Source organism: Pelobates fuscus, chromosome 10, assembly GCF_036172605.1.
Source record: "Pelobates fuscus isolate aPelFus1 chromosome 10, aPelFus1.pri, whole genome shotgun sequence".
Lineage (NCBI taxonomy): Eukaryota > Metazoa > Chordata > Amphibia > Anura > Pelobatidae > Pelobates > Pelobates fuscus.
Genome location: NC_086326.1, coordinates 34,897,401 through 34,914,091, shown reverse-complemented (window position 1 = coordinate 34,914,091; position 16,691 = coordinate 34,897,401). Strand labels below are relative to the sequence as shown.

At 40.1% G+C, this 16,691-nt stretch overlaps 1 protein-coding gene across 1 annotated transcript; it reads left to right on the top strand.

The window, feature by feature from the left end:
• Positions 1-3,454: 3,454 nt before the first annotated feature.
• On the top strand, positions 3,455-16,363 carry SMNDC1 (survival motor neuron domain containing 1). Its single transcript, XM_063435397.1, has 6 exons — positions 3,455-3,538; positions 5,803-5,922; positions 9,612-9,754; positions 12,065-12,226; positions 12,888-13,041; positions 13,508-16,363. Exons 2-6 carry the CDS (start codon positions 5,803-5,805, stop codon positions 13,643-13,645), a joined length of 717 nt encoding a protein of 238 aa, XP_063291467.1. The 5' UTR covers positions 3,455-3,538; the 3' UTR covers positions 13,646-16,363.
• The last annotated feature ends 328 nt before the right edge of the window (positions 16,364-16,691 follow it).

Sequence of the window (16,691 nt, the reverse complement as noted above, 5' to 3'; positions counted from 1 at the left end):
GTGGTCTGGGTGACTATAGTGTCCCTTTAAAGGCTTATGCACAAAACTAGGATTATTGCAAGAGTATGTCAAATTTGCAGACAAAATTGAATCGGATAAATTTTTTTCCAGATTGGCTTTCTTTTTTGTCTGAAATTTGCCAATATCATGTCAATAATCTGTTAAACATTGTTTAGTGAATACATTGCATTTCTAATCGATAAACAGATTGTACAATAAGGACATTATACTCCTATGTTGGATGCTGATTAGAAATGTAACCTTTAGTTTACTGAATGTATGTTATTCACTGAAATGTGAATTGTTAGAAATTCAAAGACACTTTTACATTTTAGCACTAAATAGCAAAACTGTTGAGTATATTGCCATCTAGTGGCAGAATCTCTGTGTAACATAATAAAACAAAATGGGCATTAAATGTCTGTAAGTTTGAAAAGTCTGCTAAACTCTCTTTTCGAGTATCAAGACATGAACTGAATTACATCACTGTCTGTCCTAATATCAGAGGTAAGATACCATGTTGTAACCACAGCCGGTTCCCTTATTTACCACTATAACATCTTAAATCTGGTAATAGACTGGTTATAAATATCCCCTAAATTAGTCCATGAACTGGTTACAAAGACCATATATGTGGATATAAGGACCCAAATCCCGTGGCCACTACTCTGTCCTTATCTAATTCTCCTCTGTCCATCTGCTGCTTTCGACACTGTTGATCATTAACAGCTTCTTCACATCCTCCGTAAGAGATACCGCTTTCTCCTGGTGCTCTTCCTACCTCTCCTAACTTTCTTTCAGTGTTTCTTTCTCTGGCTCTTCTCCCCAATCCCTCTCTGTTGGTGTCCTTGGTCCCCTAATGTTCTCTATCTATACTGCCTCCCTTGGTAAACTCATCAGCTTCTTCTGCTTCCAGTATCAGTTCTATGCGGATGACATGCAAATTTATCTGACCTCCCCTGATTTCTCACCACTCCTCTTGACTTGTGTCTCTAACTGCCTCTCTGCTATTTATAACTGGATGGCTGCCCACTTCCTTAAACTTGACCTGTCGAAAACAGAACTACTGGTCTCCCCTCCCTCAAGTGTTGCTACTCCCTTGTCTGTTTCCCTCCAAGTCAATGGCGCTACTAGCCTCTCTACCTTGCAGGCTCGCTGCTTAAGTGTTCTCTTAGTCTCCGACCTCTCCTTCACCCATGATGTCCAATCAATCGCCAAATCCTGCCGTTTCCATCTCAAAAACATAGCATGCATCTGACCCTATTTAACGCCTGATACGGCTAAGGTACTTGTCCATGCCGCTGTCCTCTCGCGCCTTGACTACTCTAATCCGCTTCTCAGTGGTCTAATGTGCTCCCAACTTGCCCAGTTACAGTCTATAATAAATGTGGTGGTGAGGCTCATCTTCCTGTCCGCCCACACCTGCCATGCCTCCCCCCTCTGTGAGTCTCTACATTGACTTTCCGTAAGATATAGGACTCGATTTAAGATCCTGATACTTGCTTATAAATCTCTACACAATACTGCTCTGACCTATTTATCCCCATTAATACACAAATATGTCCCGTCTAGGCCCCTACACTCTGCCGGAGACCTACGTCTAACCTCTGGTCGTACTCCTACCTCTGATGCTCGCCTTAAAGACTTCTCTAGGGCTGCACCACTCCGATGGAACACCCTTCCCCTCTCTGTTAGACTTTCACCCAGTCTCCACTTTTTAAAAAAATCTTTGAAAACTTCTTTAGGAAAGCATATCAATTAAACTGTGAACAGCTTTCACTCCCCGCACCCTGATTCCTCTCCTGCAACTATCATCAAAACAACACCTAGCCCTCAGTGAATACTATACTCGCAGCAGACTTTTCTACCCTACCCTTACCTTTTGTGTCACGTTTCCCCACTCCCTCTAGCATGTAAGTTCATTGAGCAAGGCCTTCAATCCCTCTGTTCCTGTGTGTTCATCTCGTCTGGTTACAAATATGTGTTTGTTAGTCCACCCATTGTACAGCACTGCAGAACTTGTTGGAGCTTCATTAGGCCATATTGTGAATATAAGGATTCCATAGATCAGGACATAATATGGATATAAGAACCCAATATATCAGGCCATAATGTGAATATAAGGACCTATAAATCACAAGGCATAATGAGGGGGTATATAAGACCATAATGTGAATATAAGGACCCCATAGATCAGGTCATATTGTGGGTATAAAGCTCCATAGATCAGGATATAATGTGGATATAATGACTCCATAGATCAGGCCATAATGTGGATATGAGGGCCCATAGATCAGACCATAACGTGGATATAAGGTCCCATAGATGAAGCCATAATGTGGATATGAGGGCCCATAGATCAAGCTATAATGTGGATATGATGGCCCATAGATCAGGCCATAATGTAGATATAAGGTCCCATAGATTAGGTCATAATGTGGATATAAGGTCCCATAGATCAAGCCATAATGTGGATATGAGGGCCCATAGATCAGGCCATAATGTGGATATAAGGTCCTATAGATTAGGCCATAATGTGGATATAAGGTCCCATAGATCAAGCCATAATGTGGATATGAGGGACCATAGATCAGGCCATAATGTGGATATAAGGTCCTATAGATTAGGCCATAATATGGATATGATGGCCCATAGATCAGGCCATAGTTTGGATATAATGCACCATAGATCAGGCTATAATGTGGATATGAGGGTCCATAGATCAGGCCATAATGTGGATATAATGCCCCATAGATCAGACCACAGTGTGGATATATTGACCCAGAGATAAATCAGGTCATAATGTGGATATAATGACCCAGAGATAGATCAGTCCATAATGTGGATATAATGACCTCACAGATAATGCCATAATGTAGATATATTAACCCATGGATCATGCAATAATGTGAATATAATTACCCAAAGATCCAAGGCCGTCTTTAACGCAGGGCAAATGGGGCAGCTACCCCGGGCCCAGTTACTCTTGTGGGGACCAAAGCAGCTGCCCCATTTGCCCTCTGCCTGCAATATTTTCTTTTAGGATTGCTGATGCTAAAATAAATTATTGCTGGCAGTGGGCCACCATGCTAAGGAGCATCAGGTGGCCCATACACTTAGGGCCACCCGTTGGCATAGTGTCCTCAGAGGCCTGCTCACCGCTCATAGTGTCCTCAGAGGCCTGCTCACCGCTCATAGTGTCCTCAGAGGCCTGCATTATGTCTAATATAATGTATAATATAAATATAATAATATAATGTATAATATAAATATAATATTATGTATAATATAATATATAATATAATATAATGTATAATATAATATAATGTAATATAATGTATAATATAATATAATATAATGGAGATACTGAGCCATAGACCAAGCTGGTGTGAACCTGGAAGGATGTTTATGGTGAGTGACGCAGCCGTTACTATGGTAACGAGGATGTGGTGACGTCACAGTCTCGCGAGATCGGGAGTGTAGCGAGGGGAGACTAAGCGAGAATCGTCCGAGACCGAGATCCAGACCCGGAGTTACGGTACCGGTACCGAGAGAGAGCGGGGGGGCACCGGGGGCGGGGGGAGAAAGGGTCCAATACAGCACCTGGTCCAATACAGCACCCGGTCCAATACAGGGGGACACAGAGCTAGGAGAGGCCGGGGATCGGACTGAGGCCTACTGCAGTGTTACAGCCCACCCACCGCCATTACTATGATCACAGCCTGGCCGTGTTACAGTCACCATCTCATCCCACCCTCCGCCATTGCAGGCCCCGGGATAATCCCTGCCTGCCCCACTACCAGTGTAGGCCGTCCCAGGGCCTCCCCGCCCTCCCCCAGTCCCAGCCATATCTGCCCCTTCTTCCTACTCTCCGCTGTATCCTCGTGTAACCACAGTCTGACCCCAGACACACATCCATCGGCTCCTTATTCCCTGTCACACTGAGGCATTCCCCCCCCCCCACTGCTTTATTTACTGCCCTACCCGTCTATAATAACAATGTCCCCCATTTACTGCCCTACCCTTCTATAACAATGTCCCCCATTTACTGCCCTACCCTTCTATAACAATGTCCCCCATTTACTGCCCTACCCTTCTATAACAATGTCCCCCATTTACTGCCCTACCCTTCTATAACAATGTCCCCCATTTACTGCCCTACCCTTCTATAACAATGTCCCCCATTTACTGCCCTACCCTTCTATAACAATGTCCCCCATTTACTGCCCTACCCTTCTATAACAATGTCCCCCATTTACTGCCCTACCCTTCTATAACACTGTCCCCCATTTACTGCCCTACCCTTCTATAACACTGTCCCCCATTTACTGTCCTACCCTTCTATAACACTGTCCCCCATTTACTGTCCTACCCTTCTATAACAATGTCCCCCATTTACTGCCCTACCCTTCTATAACAATGTCCCCCATTTACTGCCCTACCCTTCTATAACAATGTCCCCCATTTACTGCCCTACCCTTCTATAACAATGTCCCCCATTTACTGCCCTACCCTTCTATAACAATGTCCCCCATTTACTGCCCTACCCTTCTATAACAATGTCCCCCATTTACTGCCCTACCCTTCTATAACAATGTCCCCCATTTACTGCCCTACCCTTCTATAACAATGTCCCCCATTTACTGTCATAACCTTCTAAACACTGTCCTACCCTTCTATAACAATGTCTCCCCCATTTACTGCCCTACCCTTCAATAACAATGTCCCCCATTTACTGTCCTACCCTTCTATAACAATGTCCCCCATTTACTGCCCTACCCTTCTATAACAATGTCCCCCATTTTCTGACCTACCCTTCTATAACAATGTCCCCCATTTTCTGACCTACCCTTCTATAACAATGTCCCCCATTTACTCTCCTACCCTTCTATAACAAGGTCTCCCATTTACTGCCCTACCCTTCTATAACAAGGTCTCCCATTTACTGCCCTACCCTTCTATAACAATGTCCCCCATTTACTGCCCTACCCTTCTATAACAATGACCCCCATTTTCTGACCTACCCTTCTATAACAATGTCCCCCATTTTCTGACCTACCCTTCTATAACAATGTCCCCCATTTACTCTCCTACCCTTCTATAACAAGGTCTCCCAACGCTGCGTACAATGTCTCCCTTCAGTAACAAGGTCTCCCCATTTACTGTCATAACCTTCAGTAACAATGCTGTCCCCACCATAACTACCATCTATTCACAGTCATACATTCCATAGCCATATTTATCGCCTGTTCACTGTCATAGTGTTCTGTAGCCACATTCTGACCTCAGAGCCATAACTACTTTCTATCCATGGTCATACCCTAGTGGAGCAATGTCCTGATCTCCTCAGAGACGCATCTACCCCCTATTGATTGACATAACCTCCTATAGCCATATCTACCTCCTATTCGCTGTGATACTTTTTGTAGCTACATCCAGACCCCATTTACTGTCAAACCACCTTATAGCCACATTTCTCCCACAATTCCCCCAGCCTATTAGCAGTTCTGCGGTCTGAAGCTTCCTGATGTTAGCCTCAGACTTAAACGGAAGCCTTTGAGGTTACATTTTGTGTTAGTGGATTGATCACTAAAGGTAAACTGGCACCATAACAGCATCATTACAATTAAGTTCTTATGGTTCCAGAGTGTTCCTTTAAATGTAAAGATGTCCAATGTCTGTTGACTTAACTTCACAGTGTGTTCATTGATACACATTGATTACATTATCTGAGTGAGTCAAGCATCTTCTAATAGTAATCTCAGGCAAATGACTCGATTGTCTTTTTTTTTTTCTATATAGATGGCAGAAGAACTTGCAAAACAGCTAGCAGGCTACAAAGCCCAGCTCCAGCAAGTCGAGGCAGCATTAACTGCTAATGGAGAAAATGAAGATTTATTGAAGTTGAAGAAAGATTTACAGGTAAGCATGTTTTGAAGTGTGTGTGTGTGTGTATGTATGTATGTATATATATATATGTGTGTGTGTATTCAAAAGTATGGCTGCACTCACGGTCTTTCCATTAAAAGGTATAGCTTTATTCGAAATTCATAAACTCCAGAATTCTTAAAGGGACACTATATTCACCAGAACAACCACAGCTTGATGTAGTTGTTCTGGTGATTTATATACCATGCAGGCTTTTCAGTGTAAACACAGCCTTTTCAGAAAAGTCAGTGTTTAAATTGCTGCTTAGTAACACCTCTAGTGACAGACACTCAGACGGCCACTAGAGAATCCTGGGTCACTGCTGCACCACGTACAGCACCGACGTTCAGGGTCTCTAAGCTCTGTATGGAGGCGCTGAATGTTCCTCATAGAGATTCATTCATTCAATGCATTCCTATGAGGAGATGCAGTTTTGGCACATTTGCTGCGCATGCACAAAATCCTCCTAAGGGAAAGCATTGGCTTAGCTGAAATCATAAAGATTGATAATCTCAGTCAATGAGATGGTACCAGCCGCTGCGAAAGTGGCACGGCATGGGGGAAAAAGATAAGTAAAAACACCTTCCTCGTGTGATCGGAAGGGGCAGGTACCTAAATGCGCACACACACACACTGACAGGCGCGCATTGCTTGAGACTAAACATTATTCTTAGTTCTATACATATTAAAAATTCTAAATTCATTCAAAATAATTATTTGTACTAGCTGACTCATTATTTTAAAGGAACACTCCATTGTATGAAAAAAAAAAAAATACTACTTAGAAGATGTACCCCCAAAGAAAACATGCATCAGTATTTTCATGCGTGTTTTCTTTGGGAGTATATGAAAAAAACCTGCTGCCTGCCACCTTTGCAAGTTCTCTCCTCATTAATAATACTCTCTGCTTCCCTTCCTTCTCAGTGAGCTGTTGTACAGCCAACAAATTCTCTAGTCTAGCACGCCCTCCTCTTCCATCAGCTCTGTGGAGCTATTGGAGAAAAAGTTTCCCGGCTGTCTGACAGCTAGGGAGGTGTTTTGGCGAAGTTTTACAAAACTAAATTATCATTGTTGTAAAATAACAGTGCTCTGCTTAAAGCAATGGTTCAAGTTAAAAATATATAAATATATGCTGGTTGATGTTATTGTAGGATATATATATATAATTTATATGTGTATATATATATATATATATATATATATATATATATATTTTTATATTTAGAAATTAACATTTAGGTGTAATTGTTTTGGAGGCACTTAAAGGAACACTATCGTACCTACCTTTTGTGTCACTATACCCCACTCCCTCTAGCATGTAAGCTCATTGAGCAGGGCCTTCAAACCCTCTGTTCCTGTGCGTCAAACTTGTCTGGTTACAATTACATGTTTGTTAGTCCACCCATTGTAAAGCGCAACGGAATTAGTTGGCGCTATATAAATAAAACAATAGTACCCGATACTATAGTTTTAAAAGCACAGTTTAGGTCCCTGCACCCAACTTCTTATTTTAAAGAGGTGCTTTACCCACCTTTTGGCCTGCTCCTCACCGATTTCGCTACATTTTACCTTGCCCCGCCTCTGTGATCAGATAATCAGATTTGAGAATCTCAGCCAATTCAATGCTGACCCATGGAAAAGCCAAACTTTTAAACTTACTCGCCACTGCAAGCCCGGAGAGTCCATGGCACATGGGATTTCTACTTGCCTGAGCTTAATTTTTATGTATAATCTGAAAATGCGTCACAGGTAATATGGAGCTTTGGTTTCTGGCTGTCTAGAAGGCGAGGTAGAAACCTGGCTCTTTCAGGACAATCGGGAATAGAATAAACGGTGCACTTTTATTTTATGTGCTGTAATTACATTTTCCAAGTTGCTTTGGAGAGAAGGTTAATGGATTTAGTTTTTTGTGTTTTATTGTTTTGTTTTTTTTCCTGCAATGCTGTACCGTATATACTCGAGTATAAGCCGACCCGAATATAAGCCGAGGCCCCTAATTTTACCCCAAAAAACTGGGAAAACTTATTGACTCGAGTATAAGACTAGGGTGGGAAATGCAGCAGCTACTGGTAAATTTCTAAATAAAATTAGATCCTAAAAAAATTATATTAATTGAATATTTATTTACAGTGTGTGTATATAATGAATGCAGTGTGTTCGTATGAGTGCAGTGTGTGTGTGTATTTATTAATTGAATATTTATTTACAGTGTGTGTATATAATGAATGTAGTGTGCAGTGCGTGCATGTATGAGTGCAGTGCGTGCATGTATGAGTGCAGTGCGTGCGTGTATGAGTGCAGTGTGTGTGAGTGCAGTGTGTGTATATGAATGAAGTGTGTATGTGTTGGTGGGGGTGGGCATTTTGATTGTTATATTATTAATTATTTTATTTTTTAATATTATTTTCTTTTTCTCGTCCCCCCTCCCTGCTTGCTAGCTGGCCAGGGAGGGGGGCTCTTACTCCCTGGTGGTCCAGTGTCATTGGTAGTTCAGTGAGGGGGGCTGGCAGAGCTGTAACTTACCTCTCCTGCAGCTCCTGTCAGCTCTCTGCGCCGTCCATTCAGCTCTTCTGTCAGCTCCCACTGTAAGTCTCGCGAGAGCCGCGGTTCTCGCGAGACTTACACTGGGAGCTGACCGAGGTGCTGAACGGACGGCGCGGAGGAGGAGGGAGCTGACAGGAGCTGCAGGAGAGGTAAGTTACAGCTCTGACAGCCCCCACAGCCCCTGTCTGTATTATGGCAATGCAAATTGCCATAATACAGACTATTGACTCGAGTATAAGCCGAGTTGGGGTTTTTCAGCACAAAAAATGTGCTGAAAAACTCGGCTTATACTCGAGTATATACGGTAATTCCTATTGAATGTGACACTTTATTAAATACCATAGCTTAGCCCATAGAACTGCTGCTCCTTTTTTCCTCACACACATTTCGTGCTTAAGGCTAATTATTATTATTATTATTTTATTATTTATATAGCGCCATCAGATTCCGTAGCGCTGTGCAATGGGTGCTAATACTGTTTCATTAAGAAAGGTTTAAAGGGACACTCCAGACCCCTAAACACTTGAGCTTGCTGAAAAACTTTGTGTGAAGAATGTGTCCTGTATTTTCATTTTGGAAAAAATGGCAGATGTCAATAAAAATATACACTTTTATAAATTATACCAGTTACACTCCTCTGGCTTTTTAAGGTCCTTTTACTACAAAGTCAGCTTATTTGCATTGAACTCAAAAGGCAGCAATTGCCCAGAGCACCTGCCTTGAAAAGACTTCTCATTGAGCTGCAATGGGAAGTCTGTGTTTGGACAGTCGGATAAATTCAGGGCACAGTTAAAATAGGAGGGCTTGCAAAGGCAGCAGACCAGAGATCTGCAGTATTTGCAAGCTGTTTTTAAATGCAACTCCTAAAGAATAAATGCATAATTAAATGCATGCAAGTTTTCATTTTTGGGTATAGCTACTAAACAGGATTTTTATTTATTTTGTATTTGGCTATGGAGTGTCCTTTTAAATGCTATATATTGCTGTGGGTTATCATAAAAAACTTGATGAAAGGTGGACATAGGCATTGTTAATGTGTTTTTTGGGGGGAGGGAGGGGGAGTGGATATCTTCCCTTTTTCCACCCTCCGCAGTTTAACTGTAGGGAATACACAAAATATCCAAACTCTTATTTTCCAGGAAGTGATTGAATTAACTAAGGATCTCCTTTCATCACAACCCTCGGAAGCCACAGAAAATTCAGATGACCAGTCTTCTCCAAGTGGCAGCAATACTTGGAAGGTTGGAGACCGTTGTATGTCGGTTTGGAGTAGTGATGGACAGTAAGTGTAAAGCAATGGCCTGTTTTATATACAGTGAAATAATGCAGTGCCATGATAAGATGGTAAGAGTGTCTATGCGTGTGTGGTGTTCAGTTGTGAAACTTTTTATATGGCACTTGTCTTTCCAGAAGTGAAATAAATGGTGATTCTAGAGCTACAGTTCCCAGCCAGTCCATTCGTCAAATCTGCAGTCTAAGATTTAAGTATTTCCTATGTTGTGAATTTTTGGTGTGCATTGAGGACTTGTTTGGGAACTACTGTTCTAGAGAATTACCTCCCTCCATACTGTGAGACTGCATGGTTTAATACAGGGTAAAATCTCGTCTTCATACTTGTATTCCATATATAATCTTTCTTATTGAATTCAAGTAAGCAAACCCAAAATGCTAAGGGGAGAATTCACTTTTACCACACCACTGCCAGATGAATGATTTACCACGGTTTGGGACTTGTTAGGTGCTGAAATAGTTAAACAGCTGGTCATTTAACATTCCTCAAAATTTTGGGTGAAATCAGAAAATTCTACACATATTGAGTGATTTATCGTTAAATTCCCTACAAGCCAAAAATTGTTCCAGACAGCCACAAAAGCATTTTTATGGAAAGTTCCCCAGCATTCCCCTACGACTGTCTCTGTCATGCTTCCCTGGGGTTAAAAAGGCAAGTTTAATATAAGCATTGTTTACTGATAAACTGCATATCCTTTTTTTCTGACTCAAAAACACAGATTAACTCCAGAAATACATAATGTACCATGGAAGGCATTCCTGGACAGAGAGTCTAGACATGCACTGATCAGCCATAACATTAAAACCACCTGCCTAATATCATGTAGGTCCTCCTAGTGCTGCCAAAAGAGCTCTGATGTGTCCTGTGGTATCTGGCACTAAGACATTAGCAGCAGATCCTTTAAGTCCGGCAAGTTGTGAAGAGAGCCTCCATGGATTGGATTTGTTGTTCCAGCACATCCCACAGATGCTCAATCGTATTGAGATCTGTGGAATTTGAAGTCCAAAGCAACACCTTGAGCTTTTTGTCAATTTGAGCTACAGTAGCTCTTCTGTGGTATCGGACCAGATGGGCTAGCTTTCACTCTCCACGTGCATCAATGAGCCCATGACCTTGATGCCAGTTCGCTAGTTGTCCTTCTTCAAAGTCAGTCAGATCTTTTTTGCTTGCATCCAACACATGAAATTCAAGAACTGGCTGTTCACATGCTGCCTTATATATCCCACCCATTGACAGGTGCCATTGTAACAATATAATTAATGTTATTCACTTCACCTGTCAGTGGTTTTAATGTTGTGGCTAATCAGTTTATTTGTAGCGTTGACATCTGTCACATATGTGAATACTGTTGGCTTTTAATAATGATCAGCAGGAATTTGAAAATCATTGTAATCACCCTTCAAATAGTATTTGTGTAACCGGCTACAGTAAAACATTTCAAATCCGTTGTGTGCTTGTTAAATGGAAGTTTTATATATTGCGTGTTACCTACTTTTTATATCATGCATGCTGACTTTACATTCTGCCTTCAACCTATTGTTCTCAGGCCTTTTTCTTATGGGTCTTTATTTTATAAACTCATTGAACAATAGGTAAATCCCCATCTGTTGTCAAATGATATCTTACAAAATGCTTTGGTAGCCAAATGACTGACAAAGCAAATTAGAATTTGTAGATCTGCAACAATCTGTTAGTCTCTACCATAAATGATCACTTTGATTTAGCTGGGCAGAGGATGGGGTCATGCATCTATAAACAGTCACAAAAATAGAGATTAGGGTCTCCAAAATACTTTAAAGGGGTCATGGTTAAGAGAACCTCTTCATATGTGGACATGACCCAACAGTTCTCCACAGCAAATACAATTTTCCTCTAAAGAGCAACAAAAAGGGACCCCTTTATTGGCCCATAAAAAATAATGAAAGACTATATTGAAACTAAAATCACAGCAAAAAAATAGTGTAAAGTTTTATGTAAGTTTCTCAAAGACAGGATATCAAACAATGAATCCCTGATTCAAATATGTTCAATATATTTCTCTTTAAAAGATGAAATTAATCTGATTTTATATAATTAAACACAAACCAAAGTCTGATAAATTTTTGCCTAAACTTGCGACTACACTGAGCTGCCAAACATCTAAAGATGCAAAACTCAGAAAAGTCATTGCGTTATCAGTCTCCTGTGCCACCACTTGGGGCCCCATTGCGCAGGACTTGTTGCTTCTTTACAATGTTAGCATTATGCTGTGTTGTCTTCCAGGCCTTTACTCACATGCTTACAGCCATGATATCTTTACAGGTGGTACGAGGCGGAAATAGAGGAGATCGATGAAGAGAATGGTACAGCCGCCATCACTTTTAGCGGCTATGGAAATGCGGAAGTCACATCTTTACTCAACCTGCGACCTGTGGAAGAGGGGAGGAAGAGTAAGGAGGAAAGTGGCAGTCTTCCAATGTCCAAGTGAGTCTAAACCTGGAAACTAATCTATAAAACACCCTTTTCTGTGCCATCATTTTGCATTTATAAAGCCAATAGTACCTGCCCTTAAATACCCATCTAAGGTGTGTGTATTTTTTATTTATTTTTTTACATTTTTTATAATAATTATATGCCAAGACATATTGTTTCTACACAATCTGCTTAGGGTGCTGAAGTATCATGTAATATGTACATTTGCAGTGCCAAGATTAGTCAACTCCACGTTGGGGCACAATATGGGTTATCTGAGAGAATAAATACCAAATGTGGCATTCTCCATTAAATGCACCTAATTTAAAACAAATTCAGAAAATGATTGAAGCTTTGCTGAGTAGTAGTGTAAGGGTTATATGCATCTTGTATAACATGTAAAATATATGAAACTGATGTCCAAAATAATGATTTTGATTTTAAGCAATGTGTGATTTAAGGATTAGGATATGATTCTTTATTTTAGTTCCCTTGTAAAAAAAAATTGTCTTGTTGAGAGTTTCCTTTCTCCTGTTTGGTTAGTTTGAAATCCATTCTATACAATCATTCAATTCTAAAATTTTCAGTCAGGGCAGTTCTAGGGATTGCATGCACTGGCCTTTAGAAGTCACATCTGTTGATATTGTTAACTGTGGTTGTTTAATTTTGGAAGGAAAGAACTGATCGCCCATCAGAGAGAATACAAAAAGAAGAAAGCTCTTAAAAAAGCGCTAAGAATAAAGGAACTCGAACAGGAGCGCGAGGACCAGAAAAGCAAATGGCAGCAATTTAACAACAAAGCTTATTCAAAAAACAAGAAAGGCCAGGTACAGTGTCTTACTTTATTTTTTCTTTCGTTCACGTGCTTGTTTACTCACATCTCATTGCACATGAGCAAGATTATCTGAGGGAGGTTATGCAGAATATTCCATATAGACCCGGGTTCATTGGCATGAGTACAAAGATGGCATGGATGCTAGTAGCTAAAGAGCCAATGATTGTCACCGCAGTATTTTTGCTCTAAACATTGCTGTGCATAGTCTAGGTTTCTGGGAGATGTACAGCACAAATGTGTCACAATTTTTGTATGCTGCAGGCAAAACAGATGTGGATGCGCACACCTTAAAGGGAGTAAATAAACTCCAACTTCAGTAAGATTTGTGAATTCCCCAAATATATAATGGGTATCATTGAAACGTGATCTGATCCATGCTTTTTTTTTTTTTTTTTTTTAAATAAAGAAAATGCTGTTTTTAAGCCGTGACTTATTTCTGTACTCTGTTTTTGTTTTAGGTAAAGAGAAGTATTTTTGCCTCTCCTGAGAGTGTCACTGGCAAGGTTGGTGTTGGAACGTGTGGAATAGCAGATAAACCCATGACACAGTACCAAGACACTTCCAAATACAACGTCAGACATCTGATGCCCCAATAACAGGCGAACAAGCGGATTCTATCTGCAGCGGTTCTACATTTAGCTTTTATTGTTATATTTTTCTATAACTAAATTATTTGCTGTCATATGAGGAATAGCAAGGCTCTGTAATATTTTTTTTTTTTTCTTCCCTAAAGCCTGGAAACAGTATACGGAACTAACAGGCCCTTCTTGTCTCTGTTTTCCTGTTGAACATCAGTCCGTGTGTACTGACATTTTGTGTTGTCACTTTTGGGCAGTTTTTTGCAGCTGCACAATCCAACACACTGAACCAGTGAGGATGTCTGACTAGCTGGCACTGATTGTTCCCCATTTCAAAGTATTTTGGAAGAATATAGATTGAAGTCCCACCCCTACCAACATTTCCACCTTGTGACAAATGATATTCTCTCATGCTGGTGTCAAGCAATGTAAATGGGATCCATGTGGGGTCATTCTCATATTTTGTAGTACATATTATGATATGATACTTTGCAGAGTTGTAATATCAATAACACGTTTAGTATAACTTTTGTTGTAGTTGAAGAAACCGTCTATACGATATAACCATTACAGCTTGTTGTAGTGGTTATGTTGCCTTGAATCTGTTAGCTGCGTTCCTCAATTTTATGTCAAACCCCTTATAAGTGGTGTGACAAACTGGGGCTTTCTATGCCCCTAGATACTAGTTCCGCCTCAGCTGCATTGATAATAAGGAATTTACACTTGTGTATTATGAGTGTCAATCTAGTCCAGCCTGTACAGCATTGGTTGGCTAAGTGTACGGAGGGCATGTTAGCCAAGATCTTTCAGCCTATCGGTGCCTTTCAGGTTTGATTATATTTACACTGATAATGTGTAAGTGTCAAATCATTATTATCAATACTGCTAAAGAGGGAGCAGTCTCTGGATGCTACAGACATGCTATTTAAAAAAAATAAATAAAAATTTGGTCTTTTTGTGAAACCATTTCTATACAGTTTTGTCATAAAACTGGTGGATTGAGCCAAGAGACTCTGAGCAACATAACAGCGACCCCGAACTGGTCAGGTTATGTTTCATAAAGTGTCGCTTTTATTGCTCTCCCATCACGGTGAGCTGCTGTGTTCCCTGAGTATTCTACAGAAAGCAGTCAGTCTTTATGACTGCATGGGACACTGACAGCAAAGGATGTGCTGTGGAGAGTGATGTCATCAAGAAAGGCGTTAAGCCCTTATATATCTTAGACTGTTCTGGCCATTCCAGCTGTTCAAAGTAGCACACGTTAATCTATACTATACGAAAAATATTTTTTTTCTCCATGATTCTTTTAATGATGCATATATTTACAATGAGCATTGAAGCAGACTCTGAAACTGCAGTTAATGGCAGTAAAATCAGGCTGACTATAGACTATATTAAAGCTATTGTAAAACTGGCGTTAGTATGCAAATTACTGTTCCCTTGTCATTAATGTGTGGAAATAGGAATGATTTCTTTCCATTAATAGTGCACTAAACCCACCAAGATTAGTTTAGGTTTTACATTTTGTTTCTTATCATGCTACCAGGAAACTTTCTCCACCATGTTCTGTTTACTGTTACTGTTGTTTTTGATTCTAACTTTTGAGATTTAACATTGGGATTAACAAATCAAGCAATGCAGTTTGGCACTGAGATGGTTAAGGATTTTTTGCTCTTCTGCATCTGGGAGTAACAAACTCTGTGTTGAATCTGTCACTTTACTTACTGTCCCATTTGGTGCTCCCCACCCCTTCCTTGTGAACAGCCGTAATATCCAAATTGTATTAGAAAAAGAAACGTGGAGGCTGATGTAGCCATGTAGATATGTTTGTACATATTTGTAGTTATATGAGAATGTTCATTGTTTTTTTGTTTTGATTTTTAACCCTTCTACATCCTCTGATTGAACAGCAGAAGGGCAGAAACATTTACTTCTGTAATTTAACCCTTCCAAGTGCAGTTTTATTAAGTGGATTCAAAACTGGCTTTGTGTGAAAGTAGTTATTGAAAACATTGGCAACTTTACCCCATTCATCAAAGAGGTTAGGGAAACTGATATTCCTGACATGCTATTTTGTCATTAAAATATGTAAGTGGCATCAGTTGACAATCTTTGAGGGTAGTATTAAATTAACCCCTTCATCCCAATGAATGACGTACTGAATGGGTTAAAACACCAGGATTGTCTTTTGACTCGTTTTGGAGGGTATTGTGCCATAAGGTTGGTAAGAAATCTATTTTTATTTGTAATAAACTAATGGCCGGTTTATTTTGTTTTTGTCTTTGTAAAACAGAACAGTTAAGGAAGACATTTTAAATAGCAGGTTTTTTTTTTTTCTTTATTATTCTTATAGCGATGCAGGATGTGCTTTCCTAGCAGCAAAGGGATGATTTAGAAAATGGAGATTACTAACTATATTGAAAAGAGGCCACTTAGTAGTTAAATGGAAATGTTCCTTTCTGGTAAACGAAACCCACCACTAACAAATCCAATAGGTGTGCCGATTGGGGATTAGTGCCACTTAACCATCACTAAATATCCAGTCTGTGTGATGATGGGGGAATAGTACCCGTTGTATCCAGCTAAGCGGAGTGTTTCTGTTTATTGTATGGTTGTCACATGTAAAAGAAGTGTCGAATGGCTGGTGGTTGTTTTTTGTTTTGTTTTTTTTGTATAAAAAGTGTGAATTTCAGTTTTGTATGTAACTTTTTATGAAATAAACTGTTTTAAAAGACACATTCTGTGTTTAAACACATGGTTAAAACATTTTGGAGATGAAGACTGTACTTTTGTGGATTTGAAGTAGAACACAATATATTTTGCCGCATATATACATGGTTTGGTGCTAGATGGATTTGCCATTTTGACAGATAACTATCTTGATGGAACGAGCACATGCAACAAAGTTATTTACTGAAGTGAGAATTGCATTGAATGTCAAATTATATTGTACTTAAAGGGACACTATAGTCACCAAAACAACTTTAGCTTAATAAAGCAGTTTGGGTGTATAGATCATGTCCCTGCAGTCTCACTGCTCAATTCTCTGCCATTTAGGAGTTTA